At 40.3% G+C, this 19533-nt stretch overlaps 1 protein-coding gene across 3 annotated transcripts in view; it reads right to left on the bottom strand.

Annotated features, from left to right (window-relative positions):
* COMMD1 (copper metabolism domain containing 1) overlaps positions 1-19533 on the bottom strand; it is a 142828-nt gene that overhangs the window by 110500 nt on the left and 12795 nt on the right. Inside the window, exons 2-3 of one of the 3 annotated variants that reach the window (XM_066264761.1) lie at positions 7859-7937; positions 4712-4826 (exon numbers count right to left, since the gene is read on the bottom strand). The exons of the other annotated variants lie outside the window; for them this stretch is intronic. Of the exons in view, the coding sequence (XP_066120858.1) occupies positions 4712-4759 (48 nt within the window). The 5' untranslated portion in view covers positions 4760-4826; positions 7859-7937. The remainder of the gene's footprint in view (positions 1-4711; positions 4827-7858; positions 7938-19533) is intronic. 3 annotated transcript variants of the gene reach the window in all.

Below are 19533 nucleotides of genomic sequence, written 5' to 3'. Positions count from 1 at the left end.
GCACAATCTCCCTACAGAGCCCTTCACTAGTAATGTTATTGTTATTTGTTACTTTGTTATTTATTATATTACTACTGTTAACTATCCTGTACCCACCTATGTAACAGAAGTATGTGTCTATTCCTTATACTTTTTATCCAATCTCAGAGATTTCACAGCTTCACTTTCTCTGCCTCCTTGATCTATCACCAACGAATACCATGTAACCCCCCTCTGACTCTGATGTGTAAAATAAGTGGTAAAACTGTCATTTTCCAGAGCATTTTCTCAATCCGTTGAAATTTTGCTTCCCAGCAGCTGTTGTCAGTTTGGCTTAAATAAATTGATAACAGGTTTAGATGTTTCTTATGTCCACACAGCAAATACCAAAATCTGGGGGTGCTCAAGTCCCTCACATAAAATGGCACAGAACAATGCACACAGTCCGTCCTCCACATTTCTGGATTCTCAACCATTTTCCAACCACGGTTGGTAGAATCCACGGGGAATATAGAGAGCCTACTGTATATTTACTGGGGCGTGGGGGACACATACATAAATAAACCCATGTGTTTAAACCCATGTTGTTCAAGGATCACCTGTATATTTATTCCCAATCTTTTCTAGTCTCTTCAGACTCCAATTCTTTCTTCCTGCCCTCAGTCTCTGCAGAGGAATTTAGTGATCTACTTCATTCCTAAAATTCAAAAATGGCTCCCTCAACCTCATCTCTACTTCTAAATTTCCTTCTAGACATAGTGATCAAATGAAATGTGTGGTCTATGGTCAGATCCTGGTTTGAACAAAAGATATTTATGGGAGCAATAAGAGAACTCTGAATATTAAGAAATTATTGTTAACTGTATTGTAGCAGGAAGCAACCTGATGGAGGTAAGACACTCAGATAATTTAATCAATGAAGGAAGGAGAATTTATTAAGCCTGTGGAGCATGTGGGACTTGTAGCTCCAAACCACAGGCTCCTTGAATTAGATTTTCTCATAGGTTATATACCTTTATAGTATCTAAGCAATGGACATGTGATTTCCTTGTTTAAGGTTTCCCAGGACTCCAGGAGAGGGGAGGGGAAGTCTCAGTGGGGTCAGCAAGGGGGGGAAGAGGTTTCCAGATCACTGGTCATAGTTACATACAGATCCCGCTATTCTTGCTTTGTACTGTGACTCTAAGCAACCATTTAGAGGACTATGGGATATAGTTAAATTATAACTGGCTGACTCAGTTATCCCTGCTGGCTCCTTTCCCTTCTATTTGTTTCTTTTTTTCAGGAAGGAGGGGGCCTGTTTTCCTTCCTTAGTATAATCATATTGTAATTATGTAGTTTAAAGATACTAAAGTGAAATATCATGACATGTACTTTAAAATACTCCAGAAAAAAAAATAAGGAAAGAAAGTATTATAAATCAGGTAAGAAGTATACTATTCTCTATTTTTCTTATGTTTGAATATTTTCATATGTCGGGTCCTAAAACAGGCTGCCCCAAAATATTCCACAATGTTATACTGATTACTCCAAATTAAAGTTACTTGACTAGCAGAGTATGACTCCCCTCCTTTGTTTTCTTGAATGCGGGAAATAAATCTCCTACGGAAGGTGCCTTCCTTGCTTCACAGGGGAGAGACACTCTTACCATTGGAGTTAAAAAATCCAGGACCAAAAAAGCCTGTATAAACAAACCTTGTTGCCTCTTTGGTAATTTACTACACAAGTCCAAACATTGGATTCCTAATGAATACCCAAACCTTGATCACTAACTTTAAAAGAACAATTTTTTAACTGATTTTAGAGAGACAGCATAAGAGAGAGAGAGAGAGAGAGAGAGAGAGAGAGAGAAGCATTCATTTGTTGTTCCTCTTACTTGTACATTCATGGGTTGCTTCCTATAAGTGCCCTAACTGGGAATCCAACCCACATGGGGGTGTTTCAGTATGACACTCTAACCAACTGAGCAAGCATTTTTTGTCTTGCCAATTCTTCACAAATTTATTGTTTCTTTGTTCAAAAAGTATAAAATGCTCACCGGTTCATCATTTCTGAGTGCAGCATGCATTATTCTCCTACGTCCACATATTTAACATTTTGTCCTGTTTATCTGGTCTTGTGCCAATTTTATTAGTCCAGCCATAAGAATTTAAGAACAGTAGGAGTTGGGGAAATGAGATTGTAAAATCTGTATTTTCTGGTTTTGCTTACTTTTATTGTTAAAAATGGCCACTGCTTGGGAAGGGGCTTGGTTATGCTAATGTGTGCTGGAGGAGGGATTGTCCTGCCAAAAAGTTTTAAGAAGGAGGAGCTAGGAGGTCATTTTGGCAGAGACCACATTGTTGCAGGGGAAGCAGGCAGCCAAGATGGCCAGGTGCTGAAGTGGAACAGAAGTGAGGGGCTTTATGACTCTAGGAAAACTTGGAAACAATTTTCCTGGTTGTGGAACTGGAGAATGTGTGAATGGGTTTTGGTGCCTGTGTGTTTGTTTTAACTCGCCAGCCAAGTGTGAGGCTAGAAATAAAGAAAATGACCACCATTTCTTGGCTTCATTGTTTCATTACCGTCTGTCCGAATCAAATGGGAACCTGCACAAGCCAGGTGGCTGCGATGGTGGCCACAACTACTGTCCTTACAGTAGGGAAAAAAGAATTTTCCAATCTGTTGGTCAAATGAGTTTGTAAATATGATATATGTGTTTGCTCACTTTTGGTTCCTGAGATTATCATTAGAGGAGAGAGTAGAGAGGAAAGCAGAAAGAGGCCATGTGTCCAGGAGAAGCAGCCAAGATGGCGGAGTATTGAGTGAGAGGCCAGTTTGTGCAGTTTGATGCTGGAGAAGGAAGGAGATGGGAACAGAGATGAATAAGTCTGGTGAGCTAGAAACCTTTGATTCTAGGAAACTCGGATAAGTCAGTAGCTTTGTGAGCACTGAATGTGAGTGGGTTTTGGAGCCCAGTGTGTGTTTTTTGCTTGCCCGCCGAGTGCAAGCTAGAATTAAAGATGACAGCCCATCAGTTCTTGGCTCCTTTGTTTCTTTACCGACTGTCCGAATCCAATGCGAACCTGCATGGGCTGGGCTGCTGTGATGATGGCCCTGGCCGTGGATACTGGCTTTACACAATCCATGACACATAATAAATCAAAAACTTTGTTTCGCCATGACCATGCAGGTTCACATTGGATTTGGGCAGATAGTAAAGGAACTGCGGAGCCGGAAAATGGTGGGCCATTCCATTTATTAGTCTTGCAACAGCAGACAAGCAAACAGGCAGGGAAAACTGCCTCCTGCTCTCTCAGGGCTCCCAAGCCCTGAACCCCTCTCCAGGCTCCAGGGACTCACTCTCGGACTCTCGGGACTCACCAGATTCACAGGACACAGGCCCACACAAGAAAAAGAGACTAGGCAGAAATACCCCTTCTCTGGCAAACAATAGCTAACAATCGCTGCTCCCCATGGAGGCAGGCAGTCCACAATTTACACTCTGCAGCCTTGAGGGCAAGCACCTGCAGCCTCCCATAGACTATACACACATGGCGCTGCCCCGCATCAATGCACCAATTAGGCAAAATACAAACAAGCAAACCTAACTCACTTGTTTCACACTTGAAACACACTATCTTTAAAAAAAAAAAAAAAGAAGCACAGATTAAATTACTTGCCCAAGATCACAAACTGGGGATCTAATCTAGGTTAGCCTAGGTCCAAATCTAGCATCTCAGCTTCTGTATACTACCTCTTATTCCAAGAATCAACATTTGTGAGGCACTAGTACCTGGAATGGGGAGGCACAGCACAGATTAACAAATTAATATATGTAAAGGACTTAAAATAGTCCCTGGTATATAGTAAGAACTACATAAATGTTAACTATTATAGACCACTTATTCTACAGAAAACTATTATGGTTGCTATGGGGGGGGGGCAGAGATCCTGTGGCTCGAATAAGTTTGAGAAACCCTGAGTCAAAGAAAGTTAAACATGTTTCTTTATGCAGAATATCTTAGTGTATTTAATATGTTAATGCCCATCTCCAAGAAATAAATATACAGTATGCAGCATTTTCTAATCTTTTTTTTTATTCATTTTAGAGAGGAGAGAGAGAGACAGAGAGAGAGAAGGGGGGGAGGAGCTGGAAGCATCAACTCCCTTATGTGCCTTGACCAGGCAAGCCCAGGGTTTCGAACCGGCGACCTCAGCATTTCCAGGTCGACGCTTTATCCACTGTGCCACCACAGGTCAGGCTCATTTTCTAATCTTAATTGATCACTGAATCCTTTTTAAAAAAATAGTAACTTGAGGGACTGCTTTCTGTGGAACAAACTTTGGGATTCCCTGATTAATACAAAGACAAGAGATCCTCAATAAGACGGCAAGATTTTATTTCAATAGTCAGAAAAAGATTCAAACAATAAATCTGTAACATTTTATGGATAAACACAATGTTCTCTTTCAAACGTTTGTTATCAATCTGCCTAACAAACAGCTTTTTTGAAGTTTGCTAACATAAGTCTACCAGCTCCATATCTGCCCCTTCTCCAAGGATGAGTATCATGAGATCTCATGTTCTCTACCTAAGATTTAAAAAAAAAAAAAGAAGCACAGATTAAATTACTTGCCCAAGATCACAAACTGGGGATCTAATCTAGGTTAGCCTAGGTCCAAATCTAGCATCTCAGCTTCTGTATACTACCTCTTATTCCAAGAATCAACATTTGTGAGGCACTAGTACCTGGAATGGGGAGGCACAGCACAGAGTCTCTTCTTTCCTGAGGGTCATGAGAACACGCCTCCCAGGTAATATTAAGTCAATCTACTCCCCTGGCTCCTATAAACACACACACCTCCTATAAAAAAGAAAAATACAATTTTGATGAACTAATATGAATTGGGGTGCTCACCACTCCCCTTCTTCCTTCCTGCAGTTCTTATGATAACCAAATCTTTAATTTTAAATTCTAACTCTGTGGTCTTTTTCTCTTACAGCATGACTTGGCACACTCTTGACATAATTTGTTTTCAAGGCTTATTCTTGCTTTGTATGAGGAATAACACAATCCAGAAAATTATTTGTCAAATTTCAAAGGAATCTAATTTTTTTAAATTTTAAGGTAAGAAATTATTGAACAACCTGAATTATAGACACATGCATATTGTAATTTAGGCATCACTAATATATTTTTTCTTTTTTGAGAGAGAGACAGAGAGACAGACAGGAAGGGAAAGATGAGAAGCATCAACTTGTAGTTGTGTCACTTTATCACTTTAGTTGTTCATTGATCGCTTCTTATATGTGCCTTGACCAGGGAGCTCCAACCAAGCCAGTGATCCCTTATTCATGCCAGCAACCTTGAGCTCAAGCCAGCGACCTTTGCACTCAAGCCAGCAACCTCTGGGCTCATGCCAGCAACTATCAGATTATGTTAAGTGACTCAAGCTGACAACTCAAGCTGGATGAACTCACACTCAAGCTGGTGACCTAAGGGTTTTGAACCTAAGTCCTCAGCATCCCAGGTCAATGTCCCACCCACTGTGCCACCACCAGTCAAGTTGTATATTTAATACTTGGAATGCTAGGGTTGCTGGTTTGAAACCTCAAGCTTGCCTGATCAAGGCACACACAAGAAGCAACTACTATAAGTTGATGCTTCCCATTACTCCCCTCTCCTTCTCCTCTCTCTCAAATCAATATATAAAAAATATATATATTTTGTTGTTGTTGTTGTTGTTTGTATTTTTCTGAACTTGGAAACGGGGAGGCAGTCAGACAGACTCCCGCATGCACCCGACCGGGATCCACCCGGCATGCCCACCAAGGGGCGATGCTCTGCCCATCTGGGGCGTTGCTCTGTTGCAACCAGAGCCATTCTAGCGCCTGAGGCAGAGGCAGGCCATGGAGCCTTGGCTGCAGAAGGGGAAGAGAAAGACAGAGAGGAAGGAGAGGGGGAGGGGTGGAGAAGCAGATGGGCACTTCTCCTGTGAGCCCTGGCCAGGAATCAAACCTGGAACTCCTGCATGCCAGGCCGAAGCTCTACCACTGAGCCAACCAGCCAGGGCAATAAAAAATATATTTTAATATATATCTTAAATATACATACAAAGCCATTCAAATCCATAGTAGCCTACATTCCATTTCTTCTTAAAATTGTCATATTTCTGGAATATAATCAAACAGAATAAAAACTAAGTTAAGCCTGACCAGGCGGTGGCGCAGTGGATAGAGCGTCGGACTGGGATGTGGAGGACCCAGGTTCGAGACCCCAAGGTCATCAGCTTGAGCGTGGGCTCATCTGGCTTGAGCAAAAAGCTCACCAGCTTGGACCCAAGGTCGCTGGCTCGAGCAAGGGGTTACTCGGTCTGCTGAAGGCCCGCGGTCAAGGCACATATGAGAAAGCAATCAATGAACAACTAAGGTGTCGCAACGAAAAACTGATGATTGATGCTTCTCATCTCTCTCCGTTCCTGTCTGTCCCTGTCTATTCCTCTCTCTGACTCTCTCTCTGTCTTTGTACAAAAAAAACTCTAAGTAAGAAAAGACTTTGTAAATGTGTATCTAAAACAAATGTCACAAATGGCCTGGATTATAACTAAAATCAACTCAAATATTAAAGACTTAAAACATCCTAAAAGGCCAACTATTCAAACTTTATCACAAACATTGTAACTTTACTGAAAGCAAAAAGTAGGTCAAAGTATCATTTTTTAAAATTCCCTACTAGCTCTTGTCTAGATGCATATATGATTTGTGATCATAGTTGTAATCATCATACAGATATACTTTAAAGCAATATAAACATTGAGACACAGCTCAAAGACTGTTCGGCAATTACAATTAGACTCTATTCTGGGTAAATATTTTGTCTGTGTCCTGAAAGATACTAACACTCACACAACCAGGCAGTCCCTAAGACTTTCAGAAATAAACCATCAAATCAAAGAGTAATAGCAATTGCATTTATTAGAATGGACAAAACTCAGAACACCAACGCACCAAATTCTAGCAAAGATATTAAGCAACATGAACTCTCTCATTCACAGCTGGTGGAAATGCAAAATAGTACTCTCTTTGGAAGACAGTTGCAAGGCCAGTGGTTGTGGCCATGCAAATTCACATTCGATTCGGGCAGACGGTAAAGGAACTGTGGAGCTGGAGGATGGTGGGCCATTCTTTTGAGTCTCGCAACAGCAGACAAGCAAGCAGGCAGGTAAGACCACTTCTCTCTCTCCCAGCACTCACAAGCAAAACAGGTGAGTGGAGGAAGAACCCTTCTCCAGCAAACAATACCAAACAACGGCCCCTCCCAATGGTGGCAGGCTATCCTTAATTTACAATCTGCTACCCTGAGTGCAAGCACCTGCAGCCTTACATAGACTATACACACGTGATGCTGCCCTGTGCTCATGCACCAATCAGGCAAAGTACAAGCCAGCAAGCCTAACACACTTGTTTACCCAGTTGGCTCAGTGGTAGAGCATCAGCTCACTGTGTGTGGATGTCCTGGGTTCAATTCCCACAGTCAGGGCACACAGAAGTGACTATCTGCTTCTGTACCATCCCCCTCCCCCCCCCTCTCTTCTCCTCCCACAGCCATGGCTCAATTGGTTTGAGTGCATCAGTCCCAGGCACTGAGTATGGCTCCATGGAGCCTCCTCCTCGGGTGCTAAAAAAGTCAACAGTTGTGAGCATGGCCCCAGATGGGCAGAGCATTGGCCCCAGACAGGGGTTGCTGGGTGGATCCTGGTCAGGGCACATGAGGGGAGTCTATCTCTCCTCCTCTCACTTGGAAAAAAAAGAAGAAAAAGAATATTTCAGACATTAATTTTTTTAAAGGGAGCAGAAGACATAGAGTTGTTTTCCAGGAGCTGACATTGTACCTACCTCTTCAGAAAGTCAAAAGACAGGAACAAGCCAGCACCACAGTTTAATCTCGTTCCTTTCTGTTTACTGCTTACTCTCTCTGTGCAAAAAACAATTTGAGTTTGGTAGACTTCAGAATAAGAGCATTCCAAAGGTTTGTTTTTTTGCTTTGTTTTGTTTTTTTTTACAAAGACAAAGAGAGTCAGAGAGAGATAGATAGGGACAGACAGACAGGAACAGAGAGAGATGAGAAGCATCAATCATCAGTTTTTTGTTGCGACACCTTAGTTGTTCATTGATTACTTTCTCACATGTGCCTTGACTCGGCCTTCAGCAGATCGAGTAACCCTTTGCTCAAGCCAGCGACCTTGGGTCCAAGCTGGTGAGCTTTTTGCTCAAACCAGATGAGCCCATGCTCAAGCTGGCAACCTCAGGGTCTTGAACCTGGGTCCTTCACATCCCAGTCCGATGCTCTATCCACTGCGCCACCGCCTGGTCAGGCCATTCCACAAGTTTTAACTACGTGAATCTTAAAAATGTCAAACTGATTCACTAAAATATTATGATGGCTATTAATTTCTTAAGTAGAAATTTATAAATAAATTAAACAGTAACCATAGAGATTAATTTTCTCTTCAAACACATGATATTATAACAATCTATTATCATGAAGACAAAAAATTTGCACTGTTATGGACTGAATATTTGTATTCACCCAAAATACATGTGTTGAAGCCCTAATCTCTAATACGACAGCATTAGTGCCTTTACAAAAGAAACACCAGAGAGTTTGCCCTCTCTCTTCCTGAAACATGAACAAAGAATAAATACGTTATGTGAGTACAGTGAAATGGCAGTTGTAAGCCAAAAGAGGACTCAGAATAAAACCTACCTTGCTGCACCTTGATCTTAGACTTTCCAACCTCCAAAACTGTGAGAAGAATGTTTCTGTTGTTTAATTAAGCCTCTCAATCTACAGTATTTTGTCATGGCAGCTCAAGCAGACTAAGAGTGGAAACTAAAAGCAATTCTACTGGCTTGTTCCTGTTAGACCTTAATTCAAATGCTTAACTATGACTGCCAGTCCTTGAACTCAACACACATTTTCATATTTACATGTCTTTTTTTGTTGTTGTTGTTCTGATTTCTTTTTTTTTTTTTTTTTTTTCTTACAGAGACAGGGAGAGTCAGAGAGAGGGATAGACAGGGACAGACAGGAATGGAGAGAGATGAGAAGCATCAATCATCAATCAGTTCTTCGTTGAGACACCTTAGCTGTTCATTGATTGCTCTGTCATATGTGCCTTGACCGTGGGCCTTCAGCAGACCGAGTAACCCCCTGCTCAAGCCAGCGACCTTGCGTCCAAGCTGGTGAGCTTTGCTCAAACCGGATGAGCCCGTGCTCAAGCTGGCGACCTCGGGGTCTTGAACCTGAGTCCTCTGCATCCCAGTCTGACGCTCTATCCACTGCGCCACCTTCTGGTCAGGCTATTTACATGTCTTAATGCTGTTCTCTACCTAGAACCCCTTATTCTGCTTATAGAAATCTTTTCTTCTAGACCCAACTTAAATGTTATTATATTCTAATAAATGAAATTAATTACAGCTCATTGATCAGGCTTTATATTTTGCTTCCAATTCAAATTATTTACATAACGTTCACCTCCCCCAATAAACTACAGGCTCCTGTGATATAGTGTCTTACTCATTTTCTATTCCCCCAACATTTCGCACAATCCTTTGCACATACTTTCAGGAATACAGCAAGACTGCATACTTGTCTCATTACCTGATTAGAATGAATACTCCAATTCTGCATCATCTATCATTCAGTTTACTCACCTAGACAGAAGAAAATCAATGACTATGCCTATCCTGATGGGGTGTAGAAATGGTTTGCAAAAATCTTGACATATATCTATAAAAAGTGACATTTTCTGTTTTTAAGTCCACTAATCAAGCCAGCTTTCTAATCTAAATATTCTGAATGCCTGAAAGAACAGCTTAGTATCTGCTTCAGCAAAATCTGTCAAAGATAGATTATCTTGAAAACAATTTGTTGCTTTCCATATCACCCAAGTCTAATTACAGAACATTATATTAGGATATTAAAATCACACTGTTATTCAACAAAAAGATTTACACTCAAAACAAATTTACGTGCTAACCCAGAAATCATGCAAAGTCAATGGTAAATCCATTAATTTGTTTCATAATTGTTTACCTCCAAACAAATCTGTATCCCCTTCTTAACCTTCTCCTACATATTAGGTAATATACAATCTTTGGCCAGATGTCTATAATGGGTTTGTAATTATAACTAATAGTATCTCTGGAATTACGGCACATTTGTTTAATCAGATTCAAGTTCCAGTTAAGCAAAATGAAGAAGATCTGCTGTACTACAATGGTACTTGTCTACAGTCAGCAATACTGTATTGGATAACTAAAATTTTGTTTTCTTCTCACTATAAAATAAAATAAAGTAGTTCTCTATGTAATGAAAGAGACCTAATAAGAAAATAATAGCTAAATCTTAAAGATAAAAAGTAGTATCCTCTTCCGAATAAGGCAAAAACTAGAAACTTCTCACCTGACCTGTGGTGTGCAGTGTATAAGGCATCATCTTGGCACACGGAGGTTGCTAGTTTGAAACCCTGGGCTTGCCCAGTCAAGGGAAGCAACTTGATGCTTCCTGCTCCCCACTCACTACCTTTCTCTCTCTCACTCTCCTCTCTCTAAAGCAAATAAATAAATAAAAACCTAGGAAATTCTCAAATCCCCCATCAACAGTAGAATGGATAAGCATATTGCAATACATTCAAACACTGGTGTGCTCAGCAGGGATTAGCAAATTTTTTCTGTAGAGAACTAGACAGTAAGTGTTTCAGGCTTTTCCAGCTACCTGGTCTCTGTTGCAACTATAGCACTTAACTCTGCCCTTCTAGAGCAAAAGCAAACATGTACTTTATTATGAATATTGAATTTTGAATTTCATGTAACTTCATGGGTCCTCCCCAAAATTTTTTTAACCGTTTAAAAATATAAAAACCAGCCTGACCAGTAGTGACACAGTGGATAAAGCATCAATCTGGAACTCCAAGGCCACTAGCTCTGAGCACATGCTCATCAGCACAGGGTCCCTGGCTTGAGTGAGGGGGTGATTGTCCACACAATCCCAAAGCTCACCAACTTGAGCCTAACGGCTGCTGGCATGAAAAGCCAAAAGTCACTTGACCATGGCCCCAGTCAAGGCACGTACAAGAAGTTCAATGTACAACTAAAGTGAAAGCAACTATGAGTTTATGAACTCTTCCCTTCCTGTCTCCTTCTCTCTCTCTCACACTCTCTCAAAAATAAAATGGGCCCTGGCCAGTTGGCTCAGCGGTAGAGCGTCGGCCTGGCGTGCGGGGGACCCGGGTTCGATTCCCGGCCAGGGCACATAGGAGAAGCGCCCATTTGCTTCTCCACCCCTCCCCCCTCCTTCCTCTCTGTCTCTCTCTTCCCCTCCCGCAGCCAAGGCTCCATTGGAGCAAAGATGACCCGGGCGCTGGGGATGGCTCCTTGGCCTCTGCCCCAGGCGCTAGAATGGCTCTGGTCGTGGCAGAGCGACGCCCCGGAGGGGCGGAGCATCAAGTGCCGGGTGGATGCCGGGTGGATCCCGGGCGGATGCCGGGTGGATGCCGGGTGGATCCCGGGCGGATCCCGGGCGGGCGGGCGCATGCGGGAGTCTGACTGTCTCTCCTCGTTTCCAGCTTCAGAGGAATACAAAAAATAAAAAATAAAATAAAATAAGTAAACTACATATATAAAAATGTAAAACTCACTGGCTATACAAAAAAAGTTAGCTATGGATCATCCTTTGGTGACCCCGGCTCTACAGCAATAAGAATAAATAAATGATCTACAACTATATGCAATAATGCTGAAAGTCATTAGCCAATTATTGAATGAAAGAAGCCAGGTACAAAGGGCATGTACTCTAAGATTCCATTTATATAATTAACAAACAGGAAAAACAGTATGGTATTAGAAGTTAGAAAAATGGAGGTTGGGTAAGATCTAGTGAATAGAAGAGAGGTGAGCATTATGTACATTTATAAGTATAATTTTATACAGCATATCTCTAGTTCTTATTCCTTTTGGCTAGCTAAAACTTGAATTTGATTAAAATAAACAAATGTGGAATAACAAAGGGGGCCATAGGGTACTGGTAGTGTTTGGTTTCATTATCTAGGTGCTAGTTATATGCATATGTTTAGCTTGTGAAAATTCAATATGCTGCACAAGTCTGATCCATATACTTTTTCTGTGTGTATGCTATATCCAACAACAAGTTATTAAGCCTGACCAGGCGGTAGTGCAGAATATAGAGCATCGGACTGGGACACAGAGGACCCAGGTTCGGGTTGCTGGCTTGAGTGCAGGTTCATAAATTTGAGCCCGGGGTCATGGGCTGGAGCATGGGATCATAGACATGAAACCATGGTCGCATGCTTGAGCCCAAAGGTCACTGGCTTGAAGCCCAAGGTTGCTGGCTTGAACAAGAGGTCACTCAGTCTGCTGTAGCCAAAAATTTTAACTGCATTAAAAGTAAAAGTAAAGTGTCCTTCTTTCAGATTATTGCCTCTGTATGCAGTTTATTCAATGCTACTATGTGTACAGAGAACAAATCTAAATCCTTACTTGAAACATCTAGTCTTTAACATGTTAAAAGTGCAAAACATATGTTAAAAGTAGAGAATCAAAGTAACATCCTTTAAGTATTCTTTTCTGTTAATTCATAGGAATGGTTACATTTGGGGGGGATGAAATTAATAAACTTAATGTCTTGGCGAGTATGCTGATTGTTCACAGGGTGACAGGGGTGGGGCTAGGGAGGAAGTACAGAGAGGAGGGCTCTATGCCCATGAGTCTTTAGACAAGTTCAGATTGTCTAACCACTGCATTTTAGTTCATATTGCTATGTACTGGGGTGGTGAACACACAATACAATGGACAGATGTTATATTATAGAACTGTACACCTGAACCTATATAATTTTATTAACCAATGTTACCCCCTAAAATATTTAATTAAAAAGTTTTTTAAATATTGCTATGTAGTTAAGGATGAACAAGTACTAATGCTCAAAGTATATTAAAAGTAGAGATAGTAAAATAATCCCTTTATAAATGGATTTATAAATCCATTTATAAATCCCTTTTGTTCATTTCTAGGACTGTCTTCAGGAAGTCTTTGTTAATCCACCTTTTGGAGCTAGATGTAGTCCTATATTCAAGTCCCTAAAATGGTGAAGGAAGAAGAGGAAGGGTAAAGAGAATGGGTCTTTGCTAGTATCTCCCTATCCAGAAGAGAGTTTTAGGTTATAATCATAGCTCTATATGTGTAATTTTGTAAAGTGTGTTTACTGTGAACAAGGTTTATTATTTATTTTGCAACATGAGCTTTTTAGATGTCCTGTGGTGACAATGTATGATTAGAAAAAAAGTAGAGCTAGTGAATTAATCATTTTGTAATTATCTTTTTGTTATAATTTATAAAGAAGAGCCATCTTGGACATGGAATTGTTAAACTAACTCAGAAATGGACATCAGCCTGGGGTGGGTAGCTTAGTTGGGGAGCATCGTCCAATATGCCAAGGTTGTGGGTTCCATCCCCAGTCATGGCACATACAAAAATCAACCAATGAATATATGAAGTGAAACAACTAATTGATGTTTCCCTGTCTCTCTCTTTTCCTCCCTCCCTCCCTTTTTCTCTCTCTAAAATCAGTCAATCAATTAAAAAAAAAAAAAGAGGCCTGGCTGGATAGCTTGTTTAACTAAAGACTCATCCAAATCATGCAATGCGCAGAGGATGCTGGAATTCCTGGTCAGAGCACATACAGGAACATAACAGTCAAAATTTATAGAAACTACAATTTAAGACAAAGCCAAAGAATGTGGATTTTTTTTCAAGTATTAAAGCTGCATTAATTTTTTAAAAGAACAGCAGCCTGACCTGTGGTGGCGCAGTGGATAAGGCATCTATCTACCTAGAATGCTGAGGTCACCAGTTAGAAACCCTGGGCTTGCCTAGTCAAGGCACATATGGGAGTGATGCTTCTTGCTCCTCCTCTTTCTTTCTCTCTCTCTCTGTCTCTCTCTCTCCCCCCCTCTCTAAAATGAATAAACTCTTTTTAAAAAATTATTAAAAATTAAATTAAAATTAAAAAAAAGAAAAGCAAAAACACAAATTTCCTATTCAGCTTTAAATGAATATTGCATAATTATTAGTTTAGACTGGCTATTTACCACTGAGACACATATTAATAAAAGTAATATATAGCTTCCCATAAATGAGGACCTGCAAAATTTTGGTCATATCCTAATGTAGCATTATAATACTGACTGACACTCCTGATAGTGGGTGTTTTATTACGACAAAAAAAAATTTATTTTTGTTATTTCTGAAGTTTAAAATAAGGATCCATTCCACCAGAACATACCATTTATGCCTTTTTTAGAGTATTTACCATATGATATAGGATTTTTTTTAAGACAGGGACTATGACATTCGCCTTTGTGTACAGTGCTAGGTATAGCACATTACAGGCTCAGAATTATTTGAAGAGTAAAACAAAGAATTTCTCTTTAAAATCTCTCTACTCAAGAACTCCTTCAACCTAAGTCAAATTTCCAGACCCAGAATAGTTGCTTTAAAAAAAGGAGAACCAAAATTAGGTCTTCAATTAATATAGATTCTGCCCTAAACTACAAGAAAAACAAAAAAAACCTTACAGAACACCACATTACAGGTCATTTGGGCTTTTAAAATATTCTGCAAACTTCACCTGGTAATCTATACTTGCTGCTTTATCATGTGATATCCAGTGACATTAAAAAGTAACACCTTATCTTTCAGAGAAGTAGGAGTGCATCTCATGAGTTAGCATTTAAATTCTCAAAAATGTTCAATAAAATTAGCAAAATTTAGTTACACAAAAACTAGAGAACTATAGCAAAGGAATCTGTTTACAGAGCCATAAATGGTACTTCTAAATTAAAATTATCAAAACAAATATTTAAACTTCTTTTGGGTAAGAAATTCTTATTGTTGAATAGTCAACTTTGTTTTATGAACTAGAGCAGTGGTCCCCAGCCTTTTTTGGGCCACGGACCAGTTTAATGTCAGAAAATATTTTCACGGACCGGCCTTTAGGGTGGGACGGATAAATGTATCACGTGACCAAGACAAGCATCAAGAGTGAGTCTTAGACGGATGTAACAGAGGGAATCTGGTCATTTTTAAAAATAAAACATCGTTCAGACTTAAATATGAATAAAACGGTAATAATGTAAGTTATTTATTCTTTCTCTGCGGACCGGTACCAAATGGCCCAAGTCCACGGCCCGGGGGTTGGGGACCACTGAACTAGAGAACATTCAATAGAAAGAACATTTTAAACATTGTTACTTCCAGCATATTTTATCAGTGTGTTGCAAGCCAATACTCTACTGCCACCTAAAGTAGACAAACAGAATTACCTCTTATAGTTAAGACAATGCTAGACAGAAGAATGAATTCTGAAAGTATGCCAGAGTAAATCAAATATTTTCAGTTTCTTCTATTCATGTCTCCTAAACATTTTAAGATCAGATATTTTGCATCCATTTTATACTCAAATTAATTTCTTATTACTTAATTTTTGCCATCCAAATATATAAGTTCATTCTTAAATAGACCCATGTATCAGAAAGATACTGGTATACGCATTGTTCATTTGTAAAGAAAGACCAATAACAGATTTAAAAGTATCTTGCACAATAAAATCTTTTTACATTATATAATAAATATAAAAACTCTACTACACTGACGAGAAAGTTCAACATTAAAAAGCATCTCGCTCTTGACTGACCAGGCGGTGGTGCAGTGGTAAGTGTTGGCCTGGAATGCTGAGAACCCAGGTTTGAAGCACAGGGTCTCTGGCTTGAGCATGGGAGCATACACATGACCCCATGGTCCCTGGCTTGTGCCCAAATGTCGCTAGCTTGAAGCCCAAGGTAGCTGGCTTGAGCAAGGGGTCACTGGCTTGGTTGGAGGCACATATAAGAAAGCAATCAATTCACGCCTGACCAGTGGTGGCACAGTGGATAAAGCATCGACCTGGAAATGCTGAGGTCGCCGGTTCAAAACACTGGGCTTGCCTGGTCAAGGCACATATGGGAGTTGATGCTTCCAGCTCCTCCCCCCTTCTCTCTCTCTGTCTCTCCTCTCTCTCTCTCTCTCTCTCTGTCTCTCCCTCTCCCTCTCCTCTCTAAAATGAATAAATAAAAAAATAAATATTTAAAAAAAAAAAAAAAGAAAGCAATCAATTCACAACTAAAGTGCTGTAACTATGAGTTGATGCTTTTCATCTCTCTCCCTTCCTGTCTGTCTGTCTCTCTTTCTCTTTCTAAGAAGAATAAAAAAGCATTCTGGCTTTTTCACAATTGGCCTTTTCACAAGAATGATGTACTGGATACATTCCACAAGACAAATCCCAAAACAGAAATTGAATATACCATTCTTTGATAATACCATTTACTGACCCAAAAAAATCATCATTAATGGGCAGTCAACTCATTTTGTAAATGAACAAAACATACGCTTAAGCCTCTGCTTTTACTATCAATACTTTCCACAAAATTTTTCAGGTTATTTGGAAACGAATCAAATTATGCTTTTAAAATAATACCTAAAAATAATAAAATAAAAATATACACCACAGTATGCAAAACATTAAACTACTAGAATATTAAAAACATTAAGTAGCGTATCCCTCCATAGAACTGAACCTCTTTAATACTTATATCATACCCATAAGTACCTTAGCAATATGTTTGTCAAAAGCCTCTAAAAAAGCTTTCAGCAGTGCTCAGTACAAATGTACTAAATTCCTAATACTGGAGAATAGCACATAAAATCAGAGTCAAGGTAGATGAAATTTTAAAAGCCAAGGCAGAAACTTATGTATCATATGATCCCCCTTGTGTTTTACAAAACAGAGGAGAGACTGTTGTGATAGGGTTCAGGACATGCCACCCAAAATATGGCACTTTGGCATATTAAATATTTTAAGCTGAAGGAGTTTGAAAAAAGGCAGAGCAGGAAGGTCACTGTGCCCTCCTGGCACTCTTTTCCCCTGAAACAGGTCATAAAACCTTCATATGAGGTACCCTTATGGACGAAGACAAAGGGTCACCAAGAAGAACCCTACCAGCAGGCCTTGCTAAGTTTCCCCCATTTTACCACAACTACCTCATAGTCTTTAACCTCTCCTATTCCTCAGTAACTGTCCACTCTGTATCAAATGTAGCATAAAACACTCAGGTCTTCATTTTCTTAGGGAGGCTCAAGTGTCACACAAAACTTAAATAAATTGGTATGTTTTTCTCCCGTTAATCTGTCTTTGTCAGTTTAATTTTCAGACCGGGTTAGAGACCCTAAGAGGGTCAAGGAAAAACCTTTCTACTTCCCTACACTCAAGACATAAACATAGTACATGGGTGTATCAAAAGAAAACTCTTGGAAATTACAAACATATTTAAGTGAAAAATTCAATTAAAAGACTAAAAGAGAATGTTGAGGAAATCTACCAAAAAGTAAAATAAAAAAAAACAAAGAAATAGAAAATAGAAAAACTATAATTTAAGGACACAGTATAGAAAGTCTAACATTTGAAAAACAAGTGCTAGAAAGAGAATAAAGAAATACGATGGCCTGACCTCGGTGGATAAAGCGTTGACCTGGACCACTGAGGTCGCCGGTTCAAAACCCCAGGCTTGCCAAGTCAAAGCACATATAGGAGTTAAGGCTTCCTGTTCCTCCCCGCTTCTCTATCTCTTTTCTTTCACCTCTCATTCTCTAAAAAAATGAATAAAAATCTAAAAATAAAAAAGTTTTTAAAAAAAGAACTATGAAAATAATCTTTAGTAATACATTTCCCAGAACTAAAAGCCATGTGTCTGCAGACTGAAAGGCCCACAGTAACCTGAAATAAGACAGAAGAAAACCACACATCAAGGATATTCAAGGAAATAAAGGATAAAGGGAAAATCTTAAATTTCCACAGAAAGAAAAAGATCACATTAAATGAAATAATGCCTTCAATTTTTCTTTTTTTTATTAATTTTTTTTTTTTTTTTAGAGAGTGAGAGAGAAAGAGAGAGAGAGAGAAGGGGGAGGGAGGAGCAGGAAGCATCAACTCCCATATGTGCCTTGACCAGGCAAGCTCAGGGTTTTGAACCCGCAACCTCAGCATTCCAGGTCGACGCTTTATCCACTGCGCCACCACAGGCCAGGCGAAATAATGTCTTCAAAATTGTGAGTCATAGTCCTGGCTAGTGGCTCAGTGGATAGAGCATCAGCCCATTGTATGGATGTCACGGGTTCAATTCTCAGTCAGGACACAGAGAAGCGACCATCTGCTTCTCTACCCTTCTCAATCCCTGCCCTCCCTCTTTCCCTCCCACAGCCAGTGGCTCAATTGGTTTGAGTGTGGCCCTGGGCACTGAGGACCATCTGGTTGGTCCTAGTGCATCAGCCTCAAGTGCTAAAAATAGCTCAGTACTTGAGCATCAGCCCCAGATGGGATCTCTAGGTAGATCCCAGTTGGGATGCATACAGGAGTCTGCCTCATTATCTCCTCTCCTCTCACCTAAACAGTAATTAATTAATTAATATTTAAATAAAAATTTTGTGAGTCAGTTATTTCACAATCCAGATATACATTTCAGCCAAGTTAGCAATGAAATGTTAAGAGTAGAATAAAGACATTTTTAAGACTTAAAAAAATAAATTCCTCTTAAGACATGCTTCAAGATCTGAGAAGAGGCAGAGTAAAGCTGAGTTGCAGTGAGACGACAGAGCTACTACAATGCACATCTTGGCCTGTTCAGGTAATAATTTAACAGCCAATTTGGCCCCAAAGATCAAGTCAAGAAACTTAAAATGAGGTCTCAGTGCAGCCAAACTGTCACCCAGGAAAGACATTATCATGACTTTAGTCAACCATATTCATGAAAAACCCCTACCTTGGACCAGTGTTCTGTGCTGTTTTCCTTTTAGTTTTTTATACCTAATAGGTAGGCCTTTCCCCCTTTTTCTCTCTCTCTCTCTTTTTTTTTTTTTTAATTCTGAAGCTGGAAACGGGGAGAGACAGTCAGACAGACTCCCGCATGCGCCCCACTGGGATCCACCTGGCACGCCCACCAGGGGCGAAGCTCTGCCCACCAGGGGCGATGCTCTGCCCCTCCGGGGCGTCGCTCTGCCCCCACCAGAGCCACTCTAGCGCCTGGGGCCAAGGCCAAGGAGCCATCCCCAGTGCCCGGGCCATCTTTGCTCCAATGGAGCCTTGGCTGCGGGAGGGGAAGAGAGAGACAGAGAGGAAGGAGGGGGGGGGTGGAGAAGCAAATGGGCACTTCTCCTATGTGCCCTGGCCGGCAATCGAACCCGGGTCCCCCGCACGCCAGGCCGACGCTCCATCGCTGAGCCAACCGGCCAGGGCCCTTTTTCTCTTTTTTTGTTCATGTTGTAGAGTGGGCTATGAAATACTCTAAACCAGTGTTTCCCAACTTTTTTGTGCCATGCCCCACCTTAACCTTTCTAAAATTTTTATGTCCCCCCCTATGTAACATACATAATTTTTAACATTAAAAAATTGATTTGTTCAC

This window comes from Saccopteryx bilineata, chromosome 3 (assembly GCF_036850765.1).
Source record: "Saccopteryx bilineata isolate mSacBil1 chromosome 3, mSacBil1_pri_phased_curated, whole genome shotgun sequence".
Lineage (NCBI taxonomy): Eukaryota > Metazoa > Chordata > Mammalia > Chiroptera > Emballonuridae > Saccopteryx > Saccopteryx bilineata.
This window is presented reverse-complemented; position numbering and strand designations above follow the sequence as displayed.